Raw genomic sequence first — 16,848 nt, forward strand, 5'->3', positions numbered from 1 at the left:
CAATGACCATGTACAGAAATTGCATATTCCAAGATCGGGCCACTCCCCCACCTCCATGGCCTTGCAGGTCCTCTTCTCTTGCTGGAAAGTCCCTTTCTACCTGTCTACCTGAATTTCTTTCCATCTCCTCTGCCACTGCTATAGACTAAATCACTCTAGGCTCTCACCCCCACCACTGTAGCAGTCTCCTAGTTGGGCTCATTGCCTTCAGTTTCTCTGCAGTCAAGTGATCTTTGAAATATACAAATCAGATCTTATTACTCTCCCGGGGATCACTGACTTCCAAGGTATTAAGGATAAAGTCCCAAAATACTTAACATGCTGAAGATGCCATGCCCAACCTCCCACCATTCTCTAAGCTCCAGCCACAATGGCCTTTTCCTTCCAGAAGCCCATCCCCACCCCCCAGAGACACCAAGCCTAGCTGTTGCCCAGGGGGTCCCCCATTGACACGCTGTGCCTCCTTGTTTAGAATGGTGGCCTGCCCACATGAGCTTGCCATACCCTTTGGCCACAGTGCTTTGGGCAACAGGATGCCCTCACTGGGTGCCTCTCCCCATGTCAGTGTCCCCAGTCCTCCTCCTGTTTAACCCCTCCCCTGGCCACCACATGGTTGAGGTCCCAGCATGCTCAACAGTGAGCCAGCCCCATTCAGACACAGGACACTAGCGAGGTGGCTTCTATAGTAGCCGAGGTAAGAGAACAAGGATGTGAACTAGGAAAAGGGCAACAAGAACAGAAGAGACCCGAGGGCAGTCCAGTGACCTGTGACTTCAGGTGGCCTAAATGAAGTGTTAACCCCAAGCCTCATAGCCATACTGTTGAGCCCAGGCTCAAATATGCAGGAAGGCAAATGAAAGTTTGAACCATGATAATAATGCTGGGACCTCAACCATGAAAACCATATGAAAAAAAATGGACATAATAATCACATGTGCCTCTTGGGATTGTTGTGACAATTAAGTAAGATACTGGAAGTGCTTGGCACAAGTAATAGAACCAAGAGGCACTCAACAGTCAGGGACTATAATTATCATCATGGAAAGCATCTAGTGCTGTGTTTGACACATTAGGGGGCTCCATAATTGTTAGTTTACTACCACCCCTCTTTTCCCTGAGAGAAGCAGGATCCACATTCCACCAAGTCCCTACCCATTCTTAGGACGTGTAGATTTCAACTCCAGGTCTCTTCATAGATGTGGGTGTGGGCATACTACCCAGCAAGGCAATGTTCATGACCAAAAAGATACGGCTTTCTTCTTATAGGGAGGCTGCCCAGTTTATACCTAATAATAACACAGTCGGTGTAGAGGAATCCTTCCTGAAGATTTACTCATTCGTAAAAAGTTCTCAAGGTACAAAACAACAAGAAAAAAGGTGTTGTCCAAAATGTGGCCTGGCAGAATGAGTCAGAGAGATGGAGACCAGCCGGCCACACCTGTGAATGCTCTCAGCCTCCCTGAAAAGAGCATTCCCAGGAAAGCCGCCAAAGGAGGTCAGGAGACAGGAACCCCCAGGGTGGCAGAGAACCAGAGGAGGAATAAAGAACTGGCAGCTCTGGGGACTGAAAAGGGCACAGGGGACAAGGAGGCTTGAGCAGGAGGGCAGAGGCTACAGCACAGAGTGCTGGGGAGGAGGGCAATTGCAGAAGGAAAGCAGGAAATACAACAAGGACAGAAGAAGAAGGCCCCGCTAACTTCTCCTCTGAGCCACTCTGCATGCAGATGAGGGATTTCCCACCAGTTCTGCACCAAAACCAGGTCCAGTTCTTCTGACTGCCCTGGGGGACTTGCCCCCTGCCTGCCTCCAGAAACAAGGCTGCCACTCAGGGTGAGGGCCACCATGAAAATGTCTAGGAAGGCTAGACTCACATCCAGGGAAGGACCCTCCATGAGCCACAGGCTGGGGCCCCACGTCTAACGTCAGGGTCTTGCATTTGATTTTAGCAGAGCTTGTTCAAAGGGTATTCCACAGTGGCTGTAGGGAAGAACCAGGTAAGGCTTGGCAGACCCGCTCTCTCGAGCTCCAGAGTGAAAGTTGATGGAAGAAATGCTCAACAGTGGGCCCCGGAGGCACCACCTCTCACTGACCTCAGTCGTCCTAGAGGTAAAGTAAAGAGATATGAACAGAGCACATTTCATAAAAGTCTTCTACCGTCATCAGACAAATAAGGGTTCGATTGAGTAGTACCAGTGGGGCCCGCGGCTACCTGCCTTGGCCTCACCTCATTAGTGTTGGCCCAGGAAGCCAGCCTGGCAACTCCAATTGTTTTTTAGTCCAAGACTCACTCTATTAAGACAAAAGAGAATCCACTCCCTCTATCTGCCCCTGCTTTCTCTGGCAAATATCATCATCTTCATCACCTAGATAAAGAGCCCGTTTTTCTGAGACTTTGTTTTAAACATTCAATCTGGGGCCTTTTGACACCAATTCAAATCTTCAGGTGAGGGCTTCCCTGGTGGCGCAGTGGTTGAGAGTCCGCCTGCCGATGCAGGGGACACGGGTTCGTGCCCTGGTCCGGGAAGATCCCACATGCCGCGGAGCGGCTAGGCCCGTGAGCCATGGCTGCTGAGCCTGCGCATCCGGAGCCTGTGCTCCACAACGGGAGAGGCCACAGCAGTGAGAGGCCCGTGTACAGAAAAAAAAAAAAAAAAAAAAAAAATCTTCGGGTGAAATATACCGCAAAATACCAAATCAACTGTGAGTAGGCTGAGGATCAACTAGGAAGCTGAACTTTGGGCCAAAATAACTATTAAGGACCAGGTCAGCCATTTTCCAGCCACTCTGGGCAGGGAGCCCAGAACAAAGGGGAAAAAATGCTCATTCAGCTGCTCAACATGGCTAATGTATTCACTTGAAGTAGAAATGTTTGGAGCCTTAATGGAATTAAGTCTCCTTGGCTCCCCTCTGCGCTCCCTTCTTTCCATCCCTTGCTTTCATAAATCTTGGGGGCTCTCTTGTTGATTGGCACAGTTCAGACCCACCAAAAAGAAAGGTCCCTTCATACCTTGAGGGAATTTTCCTGATGCTAACACACTCTCAGGAATTCCACCAAAGCTGGGGAGTAAAGTTTATGCTGCTGTCCTACACCCAGCCACAACCAGTGCATACAAAACTCCTGCCAGGAGATGAACCACACCAACGCCAGGTCCACGGTTATCTCCCTGGACCTACCCACTCCTCGTCCTCGGCGCCGTCCCCCTGCTCTCGGGTCTCCACTGCAGCCCCCTCTGAAGACTTTTGGGCCATGATGTTGTCTGTCCAGGATGCCCCCATCTTCCCATCACCAGCAAAATTACACTTGGTCACTGTTCCAGCCTCGAGTTTGGCTAATGAATCTGAAAGGAAAAGTTGAAGGCCTCTCTCCGTGTGGCAGAAACATAGTGGGGGCTGGCCCATTCTGCTGGGGTCCCCTAGGCCTGAGTGTGCTCAGGGAGGCCCTGGATGGGACCCCCAAGGCAATGGATAGGAGAGGTCACCCATAGGTACCATGAGATTGGGCAGCACTCCAGGATCCAAAGTGTCCAGGCTATTGGCCCCAAGGCACTTGCCCAGGGACTTAGGAATAAATCTCAAGGGGTCTTGTCCACGGGGAGGCCAGATGTGGCCTGCTCCATGAACTCAAAGCTGGAGGGGTGGGTAAGCCTCGGACAGGAGGCCAGGAGCCCCCACAGGCCATATAGGAGCATCAGGCCACAGTGAGGGCTGCACTGCTCACCCAGGAAGGGGCCATCGCCTCGCGTTTTCAGCCGTACCCCAGCCCCCAGCTCGAGCTCCACGGCCTCCATCTCTGACTCAGGCATCCAGAATGCCACTGTCTGGTCGGGGGTGAGGCTCTCCGTCAGCACAAGCAGCTCTGGCTTGTTCACCAGCCCCTTCAGCGCCTCAGGCGTGAGTCTGTCGGTGTTCCCCTTGGCTTCCACCTCTGCAGGCACACAGCACGAGACAGTCATTACCACTGTAATAGCAAGCACTCTAGGAGGGCTTTTTAGGAGCCAGGTGAGGCCTCAGTGTTGTACACGCTCACAACCACCTGAAGGTGGGGGCTCTGAGTTCCCATCCTGCCAGTACTCAAGGAACGCATCACAGAGGAGTTATGGCTATGGGCTCTGGAGCCAGGCTGGCTGGTGCAAATCTGCTTACATGCTGTGTGACCACAGGCAAGTTACTTAACCTCTCTCTGTGCCTGACAAATAAGGATAAAAGAGGTACCTACCTGATGGGACTGACGTGACGTGTGAAAGAAATATCAAATGCACGTAAAGCACTTAGCATGGGGCCTGGCACTCAGCAAGTGTCAATGTTTTTACTATCCCTATTCACAGATGAAAAAACTAAGGCTTAGACAGGTTAAGTAATTTGCCCAAGGTTACACAGCTAGTCAGTGGAGGAGGCAGGATTCAAGCCCTTCACACAACTCTGACTTCCCACTGAGACCCCAGTGACCAGGCAGGGTTCTCTCTGGGCTCTCAGGGACTCCCTGGCTGGGGTGGGGTCTGCTGGAACCAGCAGCAAACTTTGGTGGTCCTCATACTCTCTACTGGCTCGGGCAGAGCGCAGAGGCTCAGGGAAGGTTCCAACAGCCTGTCACCCGCCTACCCTGAAAGTCCCAAATCTGCTAATCCCAGGGCGGGGCAGCATGGAGCGGGGAGTCCCGGTCCCAGACTAAGAAGTGAGGCCTTGCAGCGCTGAGAGTATGGCAACCCCAGTGCCGTCACTGGCTGCCTTCCCCACACTGATACCCAGGCGGCCGCGGGTCCCGAAGACCAGACCATGCTCCATTTGTGGTGTAAAACCTCTGCCAAGCTCCGTCAGGGACGCCTTCTGGGACTCCCTAGACACTTTGCTCAAACAGAGAACTTTCTCCTCAACCCTCACCCTACCCACTATCCCCCAGACAAGCCACCTCATCTCCTACTTCGCAAGATAACAGAAGCCAGAGGTGGGGCCACCACCTACCTGTCCAGTTACCTAGAACCGCAAGAAACCTCTCCTCCTTCCCATCTGTCTCAGAGGAGGAGGTGTCTCCCCTCCTGCCTCAGGCCAGCTCACCTGGGCCCCAGACCCCACCCCCTCCCACCTCCTCCAGGACTTGCCTCTCCTTCTCCTCTCTTGGATCTTTCCTTACCACCTTCCCGCATTCCGGCTCTGGCACCCACTACTCTAGACACTGTTCACCCCCTACCAGTCACTGGGGAGCATGTCACTGTGAAGCCACTGGATGCTCCGCAGTCCCAACTTAACTGGGCCTTGGGCACCGCCTGACCCCATTGCTACTCCTCACCCCTGGGCTTCGCTGGGCTTCAGAGACACACACCTGCCCCATCCCGCTCAGACCCCGCCGGCGTTCCCTCCCCTGCTTCTTACAAGGCTCCTTCCCTGTCCACCCCCGTTGTTGCTGTTCCCCAGGACAACTTCCTGGGTGACTCTGTCCACTGGCACAGCTTCAATATGACCCGTGTGTGATGACTCCGAAATAGCTGCTGCCAGCCCAGCCCTCCTCCTGGGTTCTAGAACTGTACCAAGTCCCTAGTGTACATCTACCTCTACCTGGAAGCACCACCACGTGGCTAATGCCATGTGTCCCAAACAGATATCTTCTCCCCAAACCTCCTCCTCTTGCACCCCCATCCCCCAAACCTGGCATCTGAGCCCGAATCCTGGGGTCATCCCTGACTCCCCCATATCCAAACAAACACCAAGGCCATGGTCCCTCCTCTATCTTGAGTCTGCCCAGTCTCTCCATCCTCACTGACCAGTCCTTAATCCTGGGCCTCTCATCTCCCTCCTAGATGCCATCATGGCCTCCTAACAGCCTCCTGGTCTCCAGTCTCTTCACTTCCCCAGGGATTTTAAAAAGCAAATCTGGATTTCCCTGGTGGTGCAGTGGTTAAGAATCCGCCTGCTAATGCAGGGGACATGGGTTCGAGCCCTGGTCCGGGAAGATCCCACATGCCGCGGAGCAACTGAGCCTGCGTGCCACAACTACTGAAGCCCGAGTGCCTAGAGCCTGTGCTTCGCAACAAGAGAAGCCACTGCAATGAGAAGCCCGCGCACCGCAATGAAGAGTAGCCCCCGCTCGCTGCAACTAGAGAAAGCCCGCATGCAGCAACGAAGACCCAACGCAGCCAAAAGTAAATAAGTTTATTTTTAAAAAGAGCAAATCTAATCATATCACTCACCTAACTTAAAACCACTCACGCAGAGCTGCCCTGAACCCTCGACTGAGTGCCCTCTCTGCAGGGCTGCTCTTCACCTGCGGGAGCCCTCAGTTCCCAGAATGCCCTTGGCACCCTGCCCCCTCTCTGAAACACCCTTCCAAGCCCTGGCACCCTGCTGATACCTGCTTGTCTTTCAGGATCCAGTACTGGCATTCCCTCCTCCAGGGCATCTCCCCCAACTGCGCCTCCCTGGGCTCAGAGCCCCCGCTAGGGCTCCAGTCATGGCCTGTCCATCTCCTCTACCAGCCTGAGAATGGCTTGTGTGTAAGTTCAAGTCTTGCTCGTCCCTGAACCCTCAGCATGCAGCTCAGGGTCTGGCACATGGTGGATTCTCATTAAATGTTCAGATACTTAATGAGCAACTGAAAGCATGAATGGATAAAATGATAGAGGGATGATGAGTACCCACTCAACCTCCAAACTTGCTCACACAGGGCAGACAGCAAGGAGGTCCTTCTCCAGCCAAAACTGGGAAGAGGAATAAGATCACAAAGGGTGCAAGAACGAAGTGAGCATTTTGGCAGGAAAATGGAGGCCACCTGGCCTGGGCTCTGCACTAAGGCAGGTTCATGGATGATTCTGCCAGACTGCAGGAGATGGCAGGGGCTGGGAAGGCACCCAGGTCCTCAGCACTGAGGTAGGGCACCGGGGATCCTCTGAGTGAATGTGGGGCAGGAAGAGTCCAGCCAGGGGCCCCTCAGGCCAAACGTGGGCTTCAAGGCCGACCATGCTGAGAAGACACTTTCTAGGGACCAAGAGACCTCTAGAGACAAAGGAAGACCACAGTGTACCAAGGCTCTGAGGGAGAAAGGGCGAAGGGTACCTACTGTAGGATGACATGAGGAAGCCTGTGTTCACCTTCCTGGTGGCGCTGAAGTTGGGCTCGATTTCATTTCCCTTGGGGTCGAACTTACGGCAATGGGCGTGACTAGGCCGGATATACAGCACGTAGTAGCGCTCCTGGGGCCAAGCACAGAGAGAGTGAGGGGCTGCTTCATTCCCTTCAGCCTCCAACACAACACACACTACCCACGTGCTCCGGTTGCAGCCCCCCCCAACCTCACTCTCTACCCCAGAATCCCACCCCACCTCCAAAAGATATTCAAGCTGGCCACAGGCTCCCACTCCCAATATTCATTCATTCATTCATTCATTCATTCATTCATTCATGTGTTTAGTAGAGCACTTGCCACACATAGTGAACCATGGCTAGACGTCCATGAGAGGGTGGGCTCAGAGCCTGACCCCAGGGCCTCCACATGTCAGAGGCAGAAAGAATATACAGAAAACCATAACCCGAGCACCAAGGAGCCCAAATACCATGAAGCAGGAGCGGAAGCAGCCAAGATGCCATGGAAAGGGCACTGAAATGGAGTTCTGAATGAGGACAGCCACTGTGCCTCTTCCAACAGATGTGAGTCCTGGAGCAAATCACCCCTAGCATCAGTTTCCCCTGTTGCCTGGAGACAATGTGATGTCTGCTTTCAGGCACGTTGTAAGGGTTCAAGGAGCAAGCACAGTATAAAGCATGAAATGTGCGGTAAATGCTCTTTGCCAGCTATCCTAATCAAAACAGGAGACTGACGACACTGTAGATCAACTATACATCAATAAAAATTGAAATAAATAAATATTATAATAACACACACACACACAACAGGAGATTAAAGAAAAGGAAACCACTTTCTGGGAGAAACAGAGAAGGCAAGGTCTCAGAGTGGGGAGACACCTGCAACTGTGGGATAAGGGTGTAGGAAGAATATTAAGAGCCTGGACAAGTACATAAAATAAAAGTCAAGGTCCTGGGTGGATGTTTGAGCAACGCAGGGCCCTGAGAGGCCTCATGGGAGTCCAGGCTGGGGAAGCAAGTGGGGGATCAGCCTTGAGTTGGCATTTGGAGTTTGCATTTTATGTGGTAGACTAGAAGGAATCCTGAAAGGTTTTTGAACAGCAGCGAGACCCTGAGAGATGTCTTTCAGGAGACAAGCTGGCAGCAGGGCAGGAATGGGCGCTGGGTGCAGCCAGAAGGCAGGAGAGGGGGTGCAAGGTTTAGTCAGGACAGGCTGAGTTCCTGAGGGCCCATGTGAGGTGAGCAGACATGGAAAGAGGAAGGGAGGGGAGGGGGAAATGGTCAAGGTAGGAGGCCTGCAGGACTAGGCATTACTCACCTGGGGGAGAGGGGAGGGGAGACAGTGGAGGTTTGCAGGCTGGTGGTCGGGGGCGTCTAGTGCACTCTCATTAGGAAAGAAGGAGTTGGAGAAGGCAAGTTTGGAGAGGGGCTGGAGAACACCCTGCCTGTGGAGGACGGCCGAGGCAGGCCAGCTCCACTCAGCTACTGCTGGGCTCTCCTGGGCAGGCTGGCTAGGGCTCCAGACTGCTGTGCTCAGCCTGCTGACCTGCGTGCTAAGGAGGGGAGGGTGCAGCAAAGCATCTCTTGACCTGAAACTAGTGCTGAGCAGGAGCCGAGGCTGTTCACATGGGGTGTGGGTGAAAAAACAGCTGTGTGTAGCCCCAGGCCTCTGGCCTGCCTCAAGAAGGGATTTAATGAGCTCGGTTCTACAGATCACGGAGATAAGGTGGTCAGCACATCTGGGTGGGGTTATTGGTGGGGGGGTGGAGATTTAGAATTGGTGCTCAGGAAAGAAACACTGGCTAGTACAGGATGGAGAATGCCAGGTGTGTCCATGGACATCTGAGATGGGCAGGCGATAAAGGGCATAACCCCAGGAGGCTGAGAGAACAAGAGGAGAAGGGCATGGACATGGGAACCGAAGCCCCGGGCAACGTGGACTTCACACTCAGGCTGGAAACAAAGGTCCAGAACTCAGCAACCCTCCTCCCACCTCAACGCTCTCACACCCCTACATACGTGGAGGTCCAGGTCCACACCAGTGACCTGCTTTATAAAAATCCAACATTCCAAAACACCCAGCCACACAGTGATATTACAAGATGTGCAAGGGGGGCTTCCCTGCTGGCGCAGTGGTTGAGAGTCCGCCTGCCAATGCAGGGGACACAGGTTCGTGCCCCGGTCTGGGAAGATCCCACGTGCCGTGGAGCGGCTGGGCCCATGAGCCATGGCCGCTGAGCTTGCACGTCCGGCACTTGTGCTCCGCAATGGGAGAGGCCACAACAGTGAGAGGCCCGCGTACCGCAAAAAAAAAAAAAAAAAAGATGTGCAAGGGAATTCCCTGGTGGTCCCATGGTTAGGACTCCGCACTTCCACTGCAGGGAGTCAGGGTTCGATCCTTGGTCAGGGAATTAAGATCCTTCAAGCCTCGCAGTTCAGCCAAAAAGAAAAGAAAAAAAAAAAAAAAGATGTGTAAACCCATACTAAGATATTCACCACTTGGCAAATGCAGTCACTTCAAGGCGCCTTCTAACAGTAAACTCCAACAGTGCATTTAAAGTAATTCAATTTTAAACAATTCAAAGTACACACGACTTCCCAGCTACAGAGCTGGTACCCCTAAAGGGGAAGGTCACTGTTGACCTTGCACCCACATAGGCAGATAACTTCACTCTGACCTTGTCCATCAGGTCCGGAGGCAGTAGGAACCACCAGGCCAGAGGACAGGAGCTGGGCCTTCAGCCCCAAAATAAAGAGCCACTCATCCTGCCTACCCAGCAAGCTTCCCAGCACTCTAAATTTGTTCCATCAGAAGGTGACAGGACCTCTTCAGAAGGGAGGCCTTCCAGCCCACTCAGAGCCCACAGCCTGAGTCCTAAACCACTCACCTCACCCTTTCCTGCTCTCAGCCCTCCCAGTCCTGGCCCCAAACACATCCCTTGGGTTTAGGGCCTGGTCTGTCTTCTCGGCAAGAACCCAGGCCCTCCCATCGCACCCAGCACAGCCCTAACTGATCTCTTCCATCTGTCGCCCCTTTTGGCTGCTAATCTCCCAACCAACCTCCCCCACCTGCCCTGTGAGCCCCTCAAGGAAAGAGCTGGATCCCAAGTCTTGGCAATGGCAGAGCCAAGCAGAGAGATGCTTTGGTGGGTGAGGACCCTGAAGCCAGTGCCCTGTGGGTGCCCCCAGGGAAACATCCTCACCTTCCTGCCATGGGCATCCAAGATGCTGTGCCGAGATACATCGACCAGTTCTCCTTCCAGCAGGACGCCATTCCCCCTAAGGATGAGAGAGAATGAGGGCTCAACTGGTTCTGTCAGTCCTCAGGCAAGAACCACAAGTGCAGTGGGCCAGGTCAGGGTCTGCACTAGGACAGAAGCAAGTCCCAGGTGTGTCTCCCATTTACCTGGTCCCTGGGCAGGCCCAGTATGATGCAGCCCCTTTCTCTGGGCTCCCACACTGGGCCTCCACTCCTCTGAGGGTCCCAAAGGCTGCGGCACCATCGGAGGGTAAGAATGAACATTGACAGGCTGCAAGACTGAGCCATGGCCCCTCCTGCAGGGGGTTACTGTAACCAGAGCCTCAGTCTTCTTATCCACCAAATGGGAGAGTAGTAGCCACCTTACTCTGCTTCTATGACAATGACATACGATCATGTATATGAAGGCGCTTTGTAAACTATTAAGTGTTTACTAAATATAAAGGACTTTTTTTAACATCTTTATTGGAGTATAATTGCTTTACAATGGTGTGTTAGTTTCTGCTTTATAACAAAGTGAATCAGCTATATGCATACATATATCCCCATATCCCCTCCCTCTTGAGTCTCCCTCCCACCCTCCTTATCTCACACCTCTAGGTGGTCGCAAAGCACAAAGCTGATCTCCCTGTGCTATCCAGCTGCTTCCCACTAGCTATCTGTTATACATTTGGTAGTGTATATATGTCAATGCTACTCTCTCACTTTGTCCCAGCTTACCCTTCCCCCTCCCCGTGTCCTCCAGTCCATTATCTACATCTGTGTCTTTATTCCTGTCCTGCTCTTAGGTTCATCAGAACCATTTTTTTGGGGGGGGGGATTCCATATATTTGTTTTTCTCTTTCTGACTTACTTCACTCTGTATGACAGACTCTGGGTCCATCCACCTCACTACAAATAACTCAATTTCGTTTCTTTTTATGGCTGAGTAATATTCCATTGTATATATGTGCCACATCTTCTTTATCCATTCATCTGTCGATGGACACTTAGGTTGCTTCCATGACCTGGCTATTGTAAATTGTGCTGCAATGAACATTGTGGTACATGACTCTTTTTTTTTTAATTATTTAATTTATTTATTTATTTTTGGCTGTGTTGGGTCTTCGTTGCTGCACGCAGACTTTCTCTAGTTGCAGGGGGCAGGGGTTACTCTTTGTTGTGGTGCGCCGGCTTCTCATTGTGGTGGCTTCTCTTGTTGCAGAGCACGGGCTCTAGGTGCACAGGCTTCAGTAGTTGTGGCACGTGGGCTCAGTAGTTGTGGCTCAGAGGCTCTAGAGCGCAGGCTCAGTAGCTCTGGCGCACCGGCTTAGTTGCTCCACGGTATGTGGGATCTTCCCAGACCAGGGCTCAAACCTGTGTCCCCTGCATTGGTAGGCGGATTCTTAACCACTGCACCACCAGGGAAGCCCCATGACTCTTTTTGAATTATGGTTTTCTCAGGGTATATGCCCAGTAGTGGGATTGCTGGGTCATATGGTAATTCTTTTTTAGTTTTTCAAGGAACCTCCTTACTGTTCTCCGTAGTGGCTGTATCAATTTACATTCCCACCAACAGGGCAAGAGGGTTCCCTTTTCTCCACACCCTTTCCAGCATTTATTGTTTGTAGATTTTTTTTTTTTCTGTACGCGGGCCTCTCACTGTTGTGGTCTCTCCCGTTGCGGAGCACAGGCTCCGGATGCGCAGGCCCAGCGGCCATGGCTCACGGGCCCAGCCACTCCGTGGCATGTGGGATCTTCCCGGACCGGGGCACGAACCCGTGTCCCCTAGCATCGGCAAGCGGACTCTCAACCACTGTGCCACCAGGGAAGCCCTGTTTGTAGATTTTTTGATGATGGCCATTCTGACCGGCGGACTTTACTTTTATATTTCACCAAATTTTTGTTGGGGGGGCGGGGTATAAGCTGCTATAAAGTATCTTCCCTCTGCACCTGTTTTAAAGCACTTTCATATTCCTGTTCTCATTCGTATCCACTTTAGAAGTGGAGAAACCCAGACTCAGAAGTTTCGTGACGAGCCCAAGATCGCAGAGTCCCTTACTGAGAGGAACTGGACCCCCGCTTCCCAATTCTAGTTTTCATAAAAGCAGAACCTGGGGACTTTTTTTTCTGGAACCACGGAAATGGGAGAGGGGTGGGGGCAGCTGAAGGGATGGGGATGAAAAGTGAAAACTCCCTGGACCTTACTTGCCCCTACCGCCCCCCGCCCCTTACGCCCTTCATTCTTTAGTGTTTGTAATTGCAAATGGAATGGTCCATTCGTTCTCATGACCTCGGCGTCCTTGATGGCAGGGCCTGGCCCTCCGGATCCAACACGCCCTCCAGACAGGCCCTTCCCCTCCCCCAGCCCTGCCAGGCCAACTCCCACCCGCTGTTGCCGTCCAGCAGGACACTGTCCCTTCCGGAGCGGTGTGCAGCCTGTGCAAAGGCCTGAAGGCAAGGCAGCGGGGTGAAGCTTAGAGTCACCGGGGTGGGGTTGAGACAAAGGCTGACGTGAAGTAAGCACCACCTTTTGAGCCCTGCTTGGGAGTCGGGACCGACCCTCGGTGAGCTTTACGCCGATCAGTGTCTCAGAGGGGTGCGCTCCCAGGGGAGCGCAGGGAGGAGCGGTCTGGAGGCCAGGGAGGTCTTTGGCGAGCCCCGCCTTTCCTCCCAACCGCACCCGACCCCGCTAACGCACCCCCTCCCCCTGCCAACCAGGGAGCCCGGATTCAAAGCTGAGCCTCGGGAGCCAACGGAGGCCCGGCCCGGGAGGCGGTGGGGAGACGCGGGCGGAGCCTACCCCTGGTGGGCGGCGGGGTCCCAGACCCCGGGCAGCCGCGCGCTCTGAACCGCCTTGTTCCGGAGGGCGCTGTCGTGATAGATGCGGCTCATTCTCCCCACGGCCGCGGCGCCCTCAAGGCCTGGCGCAAGAAGCCTGGACGCGGGGCTGGGGGCACCGCGAGGTGGGGTACAGCGAGGGGAAGCGCCGGGAGGAAGCGCGGAGACGAGCAATTCCCTGCTGCAGATCCGGGAGCTGCGCGGCCCGGCCCCGGGCGTTCCCGCGCGGGATTTAAAGGGGCCGAGCCCCATTCCTGACCGCGGGACCTTGGTTGGCGGGAGGTGGGCTTCCCTGAAGACCCGGCTGGGACCTTAGCCCCGGGGGTGGGGGTGGGGAAGGGAGCCACTCCCTTCTCTTTCTCTCCCTCTTCCTTGTTACTAGTAGGAGACCCCTGCCCCACACACGCACAAAGGGGAAATTGAGGCCCAGAGAGCCTATAGGGTCAGCTCTGAAAGGATGAGTTTCCAGAGAGCAGGAATGGGAAAAAGGGAACAGCCCTCAGGGACGGCAGGGTGCTAAGTACAGAGCTGCTCTTTATGCCCGCGCGCGAGGTCGCACAGTGGCTGAGGGAGGGGTTCCAGGGATCTGTAAAGAAGGAGCCTGGTCTTGGGTGTCAAGATCTACGGCCTAACAAGGTTGGAATCCCAGCTGTGTGAGCTTGGACAAGTTCCTCAACCTCTCTGAGCCCGTGCTTCCTCCTCTGTAAAACGGGGTCAGTATCAGAGGGGTTGTAAGGATTTAATAAACTCACTCTAGAAAGGAGCATTGCCCCTCGCCGTCTTCCCGCACAGTTCTTGGACCCCTTCCCAGCTCCCTACTGCCCTTTGCCCAAGTATGTAACAGTCTAGGGATGCATTTCCCAAGCCCGGGTGCAGGGATCTGTTTTGACCCCGGGATTGTTGAGAGCCTTGGTTCTTTTGTTTGACTCCTTTGTGGCAAGCCCTGGGGCAGGTGGGCCCATTCATGGAGTCGAAGTGTAGCCTCTGGGGGAGACTTCAAAGGGGAGGTGGCCAGGTTAGATACCTGGGGGCCCAAGCTGAGCTGTCAGTGGTAGAAGAAGCACCCCCTCCACCCACACATTATGACTTTTGTGCATTTTTGGCATTTTTGTTTTCAAGGGCTCCCTCCTCCATAAAAAAAGTCTTTAAATTATATTTTATGACTGGGTTGACATAAAGATGAATATATTAATATATATTAAGACATTTTCTTTGGCCTAAAAATTCTTTTTTTCTTCTGATTTTAAAAGAAATTAATATATTTTCCTGTGCCTTAGGCATGGTGTCAAATGGATTAGTCAGCCCCACCCCTATCTGGCCTACCTGGCTGCTCCCTAAATTCTAGGAAGGAAGGATGTAGAAGACCCTCTGGGCAGAACTGTCCTTTGGCTCTGTCTCTTCAAAATTCCCCAGGCTGATATAAGGAACTCTCATACCTCAATAGAAAAAGAAAAAAAAAAAAAAAAACACACACGATTAAAAAAATGGGCAAAGGAACTGAATAGACGTACAGAAGACATACAGATGACCAACAGGTATATGAAAAGCTGCTCAGCATCATTAATCATCAGGGAAAACCTCACACCTGTTAGAATGACTATTATCAAAAAAACAAAAGGTAAGCGTTAGCAGGGATATGGAGAAAAGGAAACACTTGTACAACATTGATGGGAGTGTAAATTAGTACAGCCACTATGAAAAACACTATGGAAGTTTCTCAAGAAATTAAAAATAGAACCACCAAATGATCCAGCAATTTCACTTCTGGGTATATGTCCAAGGGAATTGAAATCAGGATGTCAAAGGGATATCTGCACTCCCATGGTCCTTTCACAATAGTCAAGACATAGAAGCAAACTAAATGTCCATCAGTGGATGAATGGAAAAAGAAAATGTGGTATATGCATACAATGGAATATTATTCAGGCTTAAAAAAAGAAGGAAACCCTGCCAATCTGCAACAACATGGATGAACCTGGAAGTGAAAGAAGCCAGACACAAAAAGACAAATACTGCATGATCTCATTTACATGAGGAATCTAAAATAGTCAAACTAGTAGAAGCAGAGAGTAGAATGGCTGCCAGGGGGTGGGGGCGAGAAATGCACAGGTAGTAGTCAAAGGGCACAGAATTTCAGGTGTACAAGATGAATAAATAAGACCTAGACATCTGTATAGTAGAGTGCCTGTAGCTAACAATATTGTATTATATACTTAAACATTTACTAAGAGGACAGTTCTTATGTTAAGTGTTCTTACACACACACACACACACACACACACAATAATAATAAAGAAAGAAAGAAGGCTTGGGACTTCCCTAGTGGTGCAGAGTTTAAGACTCTGCACTTCCAGTGCAGGGGGACCGGGTTCGATCCCTGGTCAGGGAACTAGATCCCACATGCCACAACTAAGAGTTCACATGCTGCAACTGAGGAGCCCACCTGCCACAACTAAGATCCAGAGCAACCAAAGAAATAAATAAAGTATTAAAAAAAAAAGAAGTCTTGAAGAAACTTTCAGAAATGATAAATTTGTTTACAGCATAGATTGTAGTGATGGTTTCATGGGTGTGTACTTATCTCCAAACTCATCAAGTTGTATACATTAAAAACGTACAGCTTTTTGGGACTTCCCTGGTGGCGCAGTGGTTAAGAATCCGCCTGCCAATGCAGGGGACACAGGTTCGAGCCCTGGTCCAGGAAGATCCCACATGCCGCGGAGCAACTAAGCCCGTGCACCACAACTAATGAGCCTGCGCTCTAGAGCCCGCAAGCCACAATTACTGAGCCCATGTGCCACAACTACTGAAGCCTGCATGCCTAGAGCCCGTGCTCTGCAGCAAGAGAAGCCAGCGCAATGAGAAGCCTGTGCACCACAACAAAGAGTAGCCCCCACTCACTGCAACTAGAAAAAGCCTGCACGCAGCAATGAAGACCCAATGCAGCCAAAAATAAATAAATAAATAAATCTATTAAAAAACAACAAAAACAAGCCAAAATACTCCCCAGGCTGGTCACAGCCTCATGGCCAGCACGCCCCCCTCCTCCTTCCCCATTCTGTGTCATCTTCCCCCTCAGATGGCTCCAAATCTTCACTTCCTTTAATTGCAGTCACTAGCCATATGTGCCTATTGAAATTTAAATTTTAATTAATTAAACCTAAATAAAATTTAAAGTTCAGTTCTAAAGTCTCACTAGCCACATTTCAAGAGCTCGAAAGCTAGCAACATGTGGCCAGTGGCTACCAGTTTAGACAGTGCCGAGAAGAACCTTTCCATCATTGCAGAAAGTTCTATCAGACTGCACTGCTGTAAATCCTTTCTTAAAAAGAGTAATCTGCTTATTGGGCTCTGTGACTTCACCCCATCAGCACAATTGGCCAACCAGGCACCAGCAAGACAGGCAACTAAAAAGAACAAGAAAACTTTTTTTTTTTAAGGTTTTGATATTTGTTTCCTAAAAAACCATCAATCATCATGGGGAAAAAAACAGAACTTTGTTGTACTTTCTTACACCTATTTGTGGATTATTGATGTCTCTACATTAAATTATAAACCATGAGGTACAACATGGAGAGAGTTAAAGCTTCCTCAGTTCCATGGTCCCTTTTAAGGATGGGGTTGAAGGTCCCTTGAACAATGTTCACGTGGGCATTTGGTTTTGTAAAATTTTCATAGGTAAGGCAGTTTTGGTGCAG

The 16,848-nt window shown here is 51.6% G+C and overlaps 1 protein-coding gene across 1 annotated transcript; it reads right to left on the reverse strand.

The window, feature by feature from the left end:
- Window positions 1–1,307: 1,307 nt before the first annotated feature.
- On the reverse strand, window positions 1,308–13,355 carry ARPIN (actin related protein 2/3 complex inhibitor). Its single transcript, XM_060097380.1, has 6 exons — window positions 13,113–13,355; window positions 10,275–10,350; window positions 7,049–7,181; window positions 3,719–3,925; window positions 3,175–3,338; window positions 1,308–2,100 (listed from the first exon to the last, which is right to left on the reverse strand). The coding sequence occupies exons 1-6, from the start codon at window positions 13,202–13,204 to the stop codon at window positions 2,092–2,094; spliced, it is 681 nt and encodes a 226-aa protein (XP_059953363.1). The 5' UTR covers window positions 13,205–13,355; the 3' UTR covers window positions 1,308–2,091.
- Window positions 13,356–16,848: the final 3,493 nt, after the last annotated feature.

The sequence above is a fragment of the Mesoplodon densirostris genome, chromosome 4 (genome assembly GCF_025265405.1).
Source record: "Mesoplodon densirostris isolate mMesDen1 chromosome 4, mMesDen1 primary haplotype, whole genome shotgun sequence".
Taxonomy (NCBI): domain Eukaryota; kingdom Metazoa; phylum Chordata; class Mammalia; order Artiodactyla; family Ziphiidae; genus Mesoplodon; species Mesoplodon densirostris.

Coding starts and splice junctions, on each gene's coding strand:
- ARPIN (XM_060097380.1), bottom strand. CDS start 13,204: ATGAGCCGCATCTATCACGACAGCGCCCTCCGGAACAAGGCGGTTCAG. Junction 10,351..13,112: donor GACCCCGCCGCCCACCAGGG/GTAGGCTCCGCC, acceptor TCTCATCCTTAG/GGGGAATGGCGTCCTGCTGG. Junction 3,339..3,718: donor AGGCGATGGCCCCTTCCTGG/GTGAGCAGTGCA, acceptor TTTTCCTTTCAG/ATTCATTAGCCAAACTCGAG.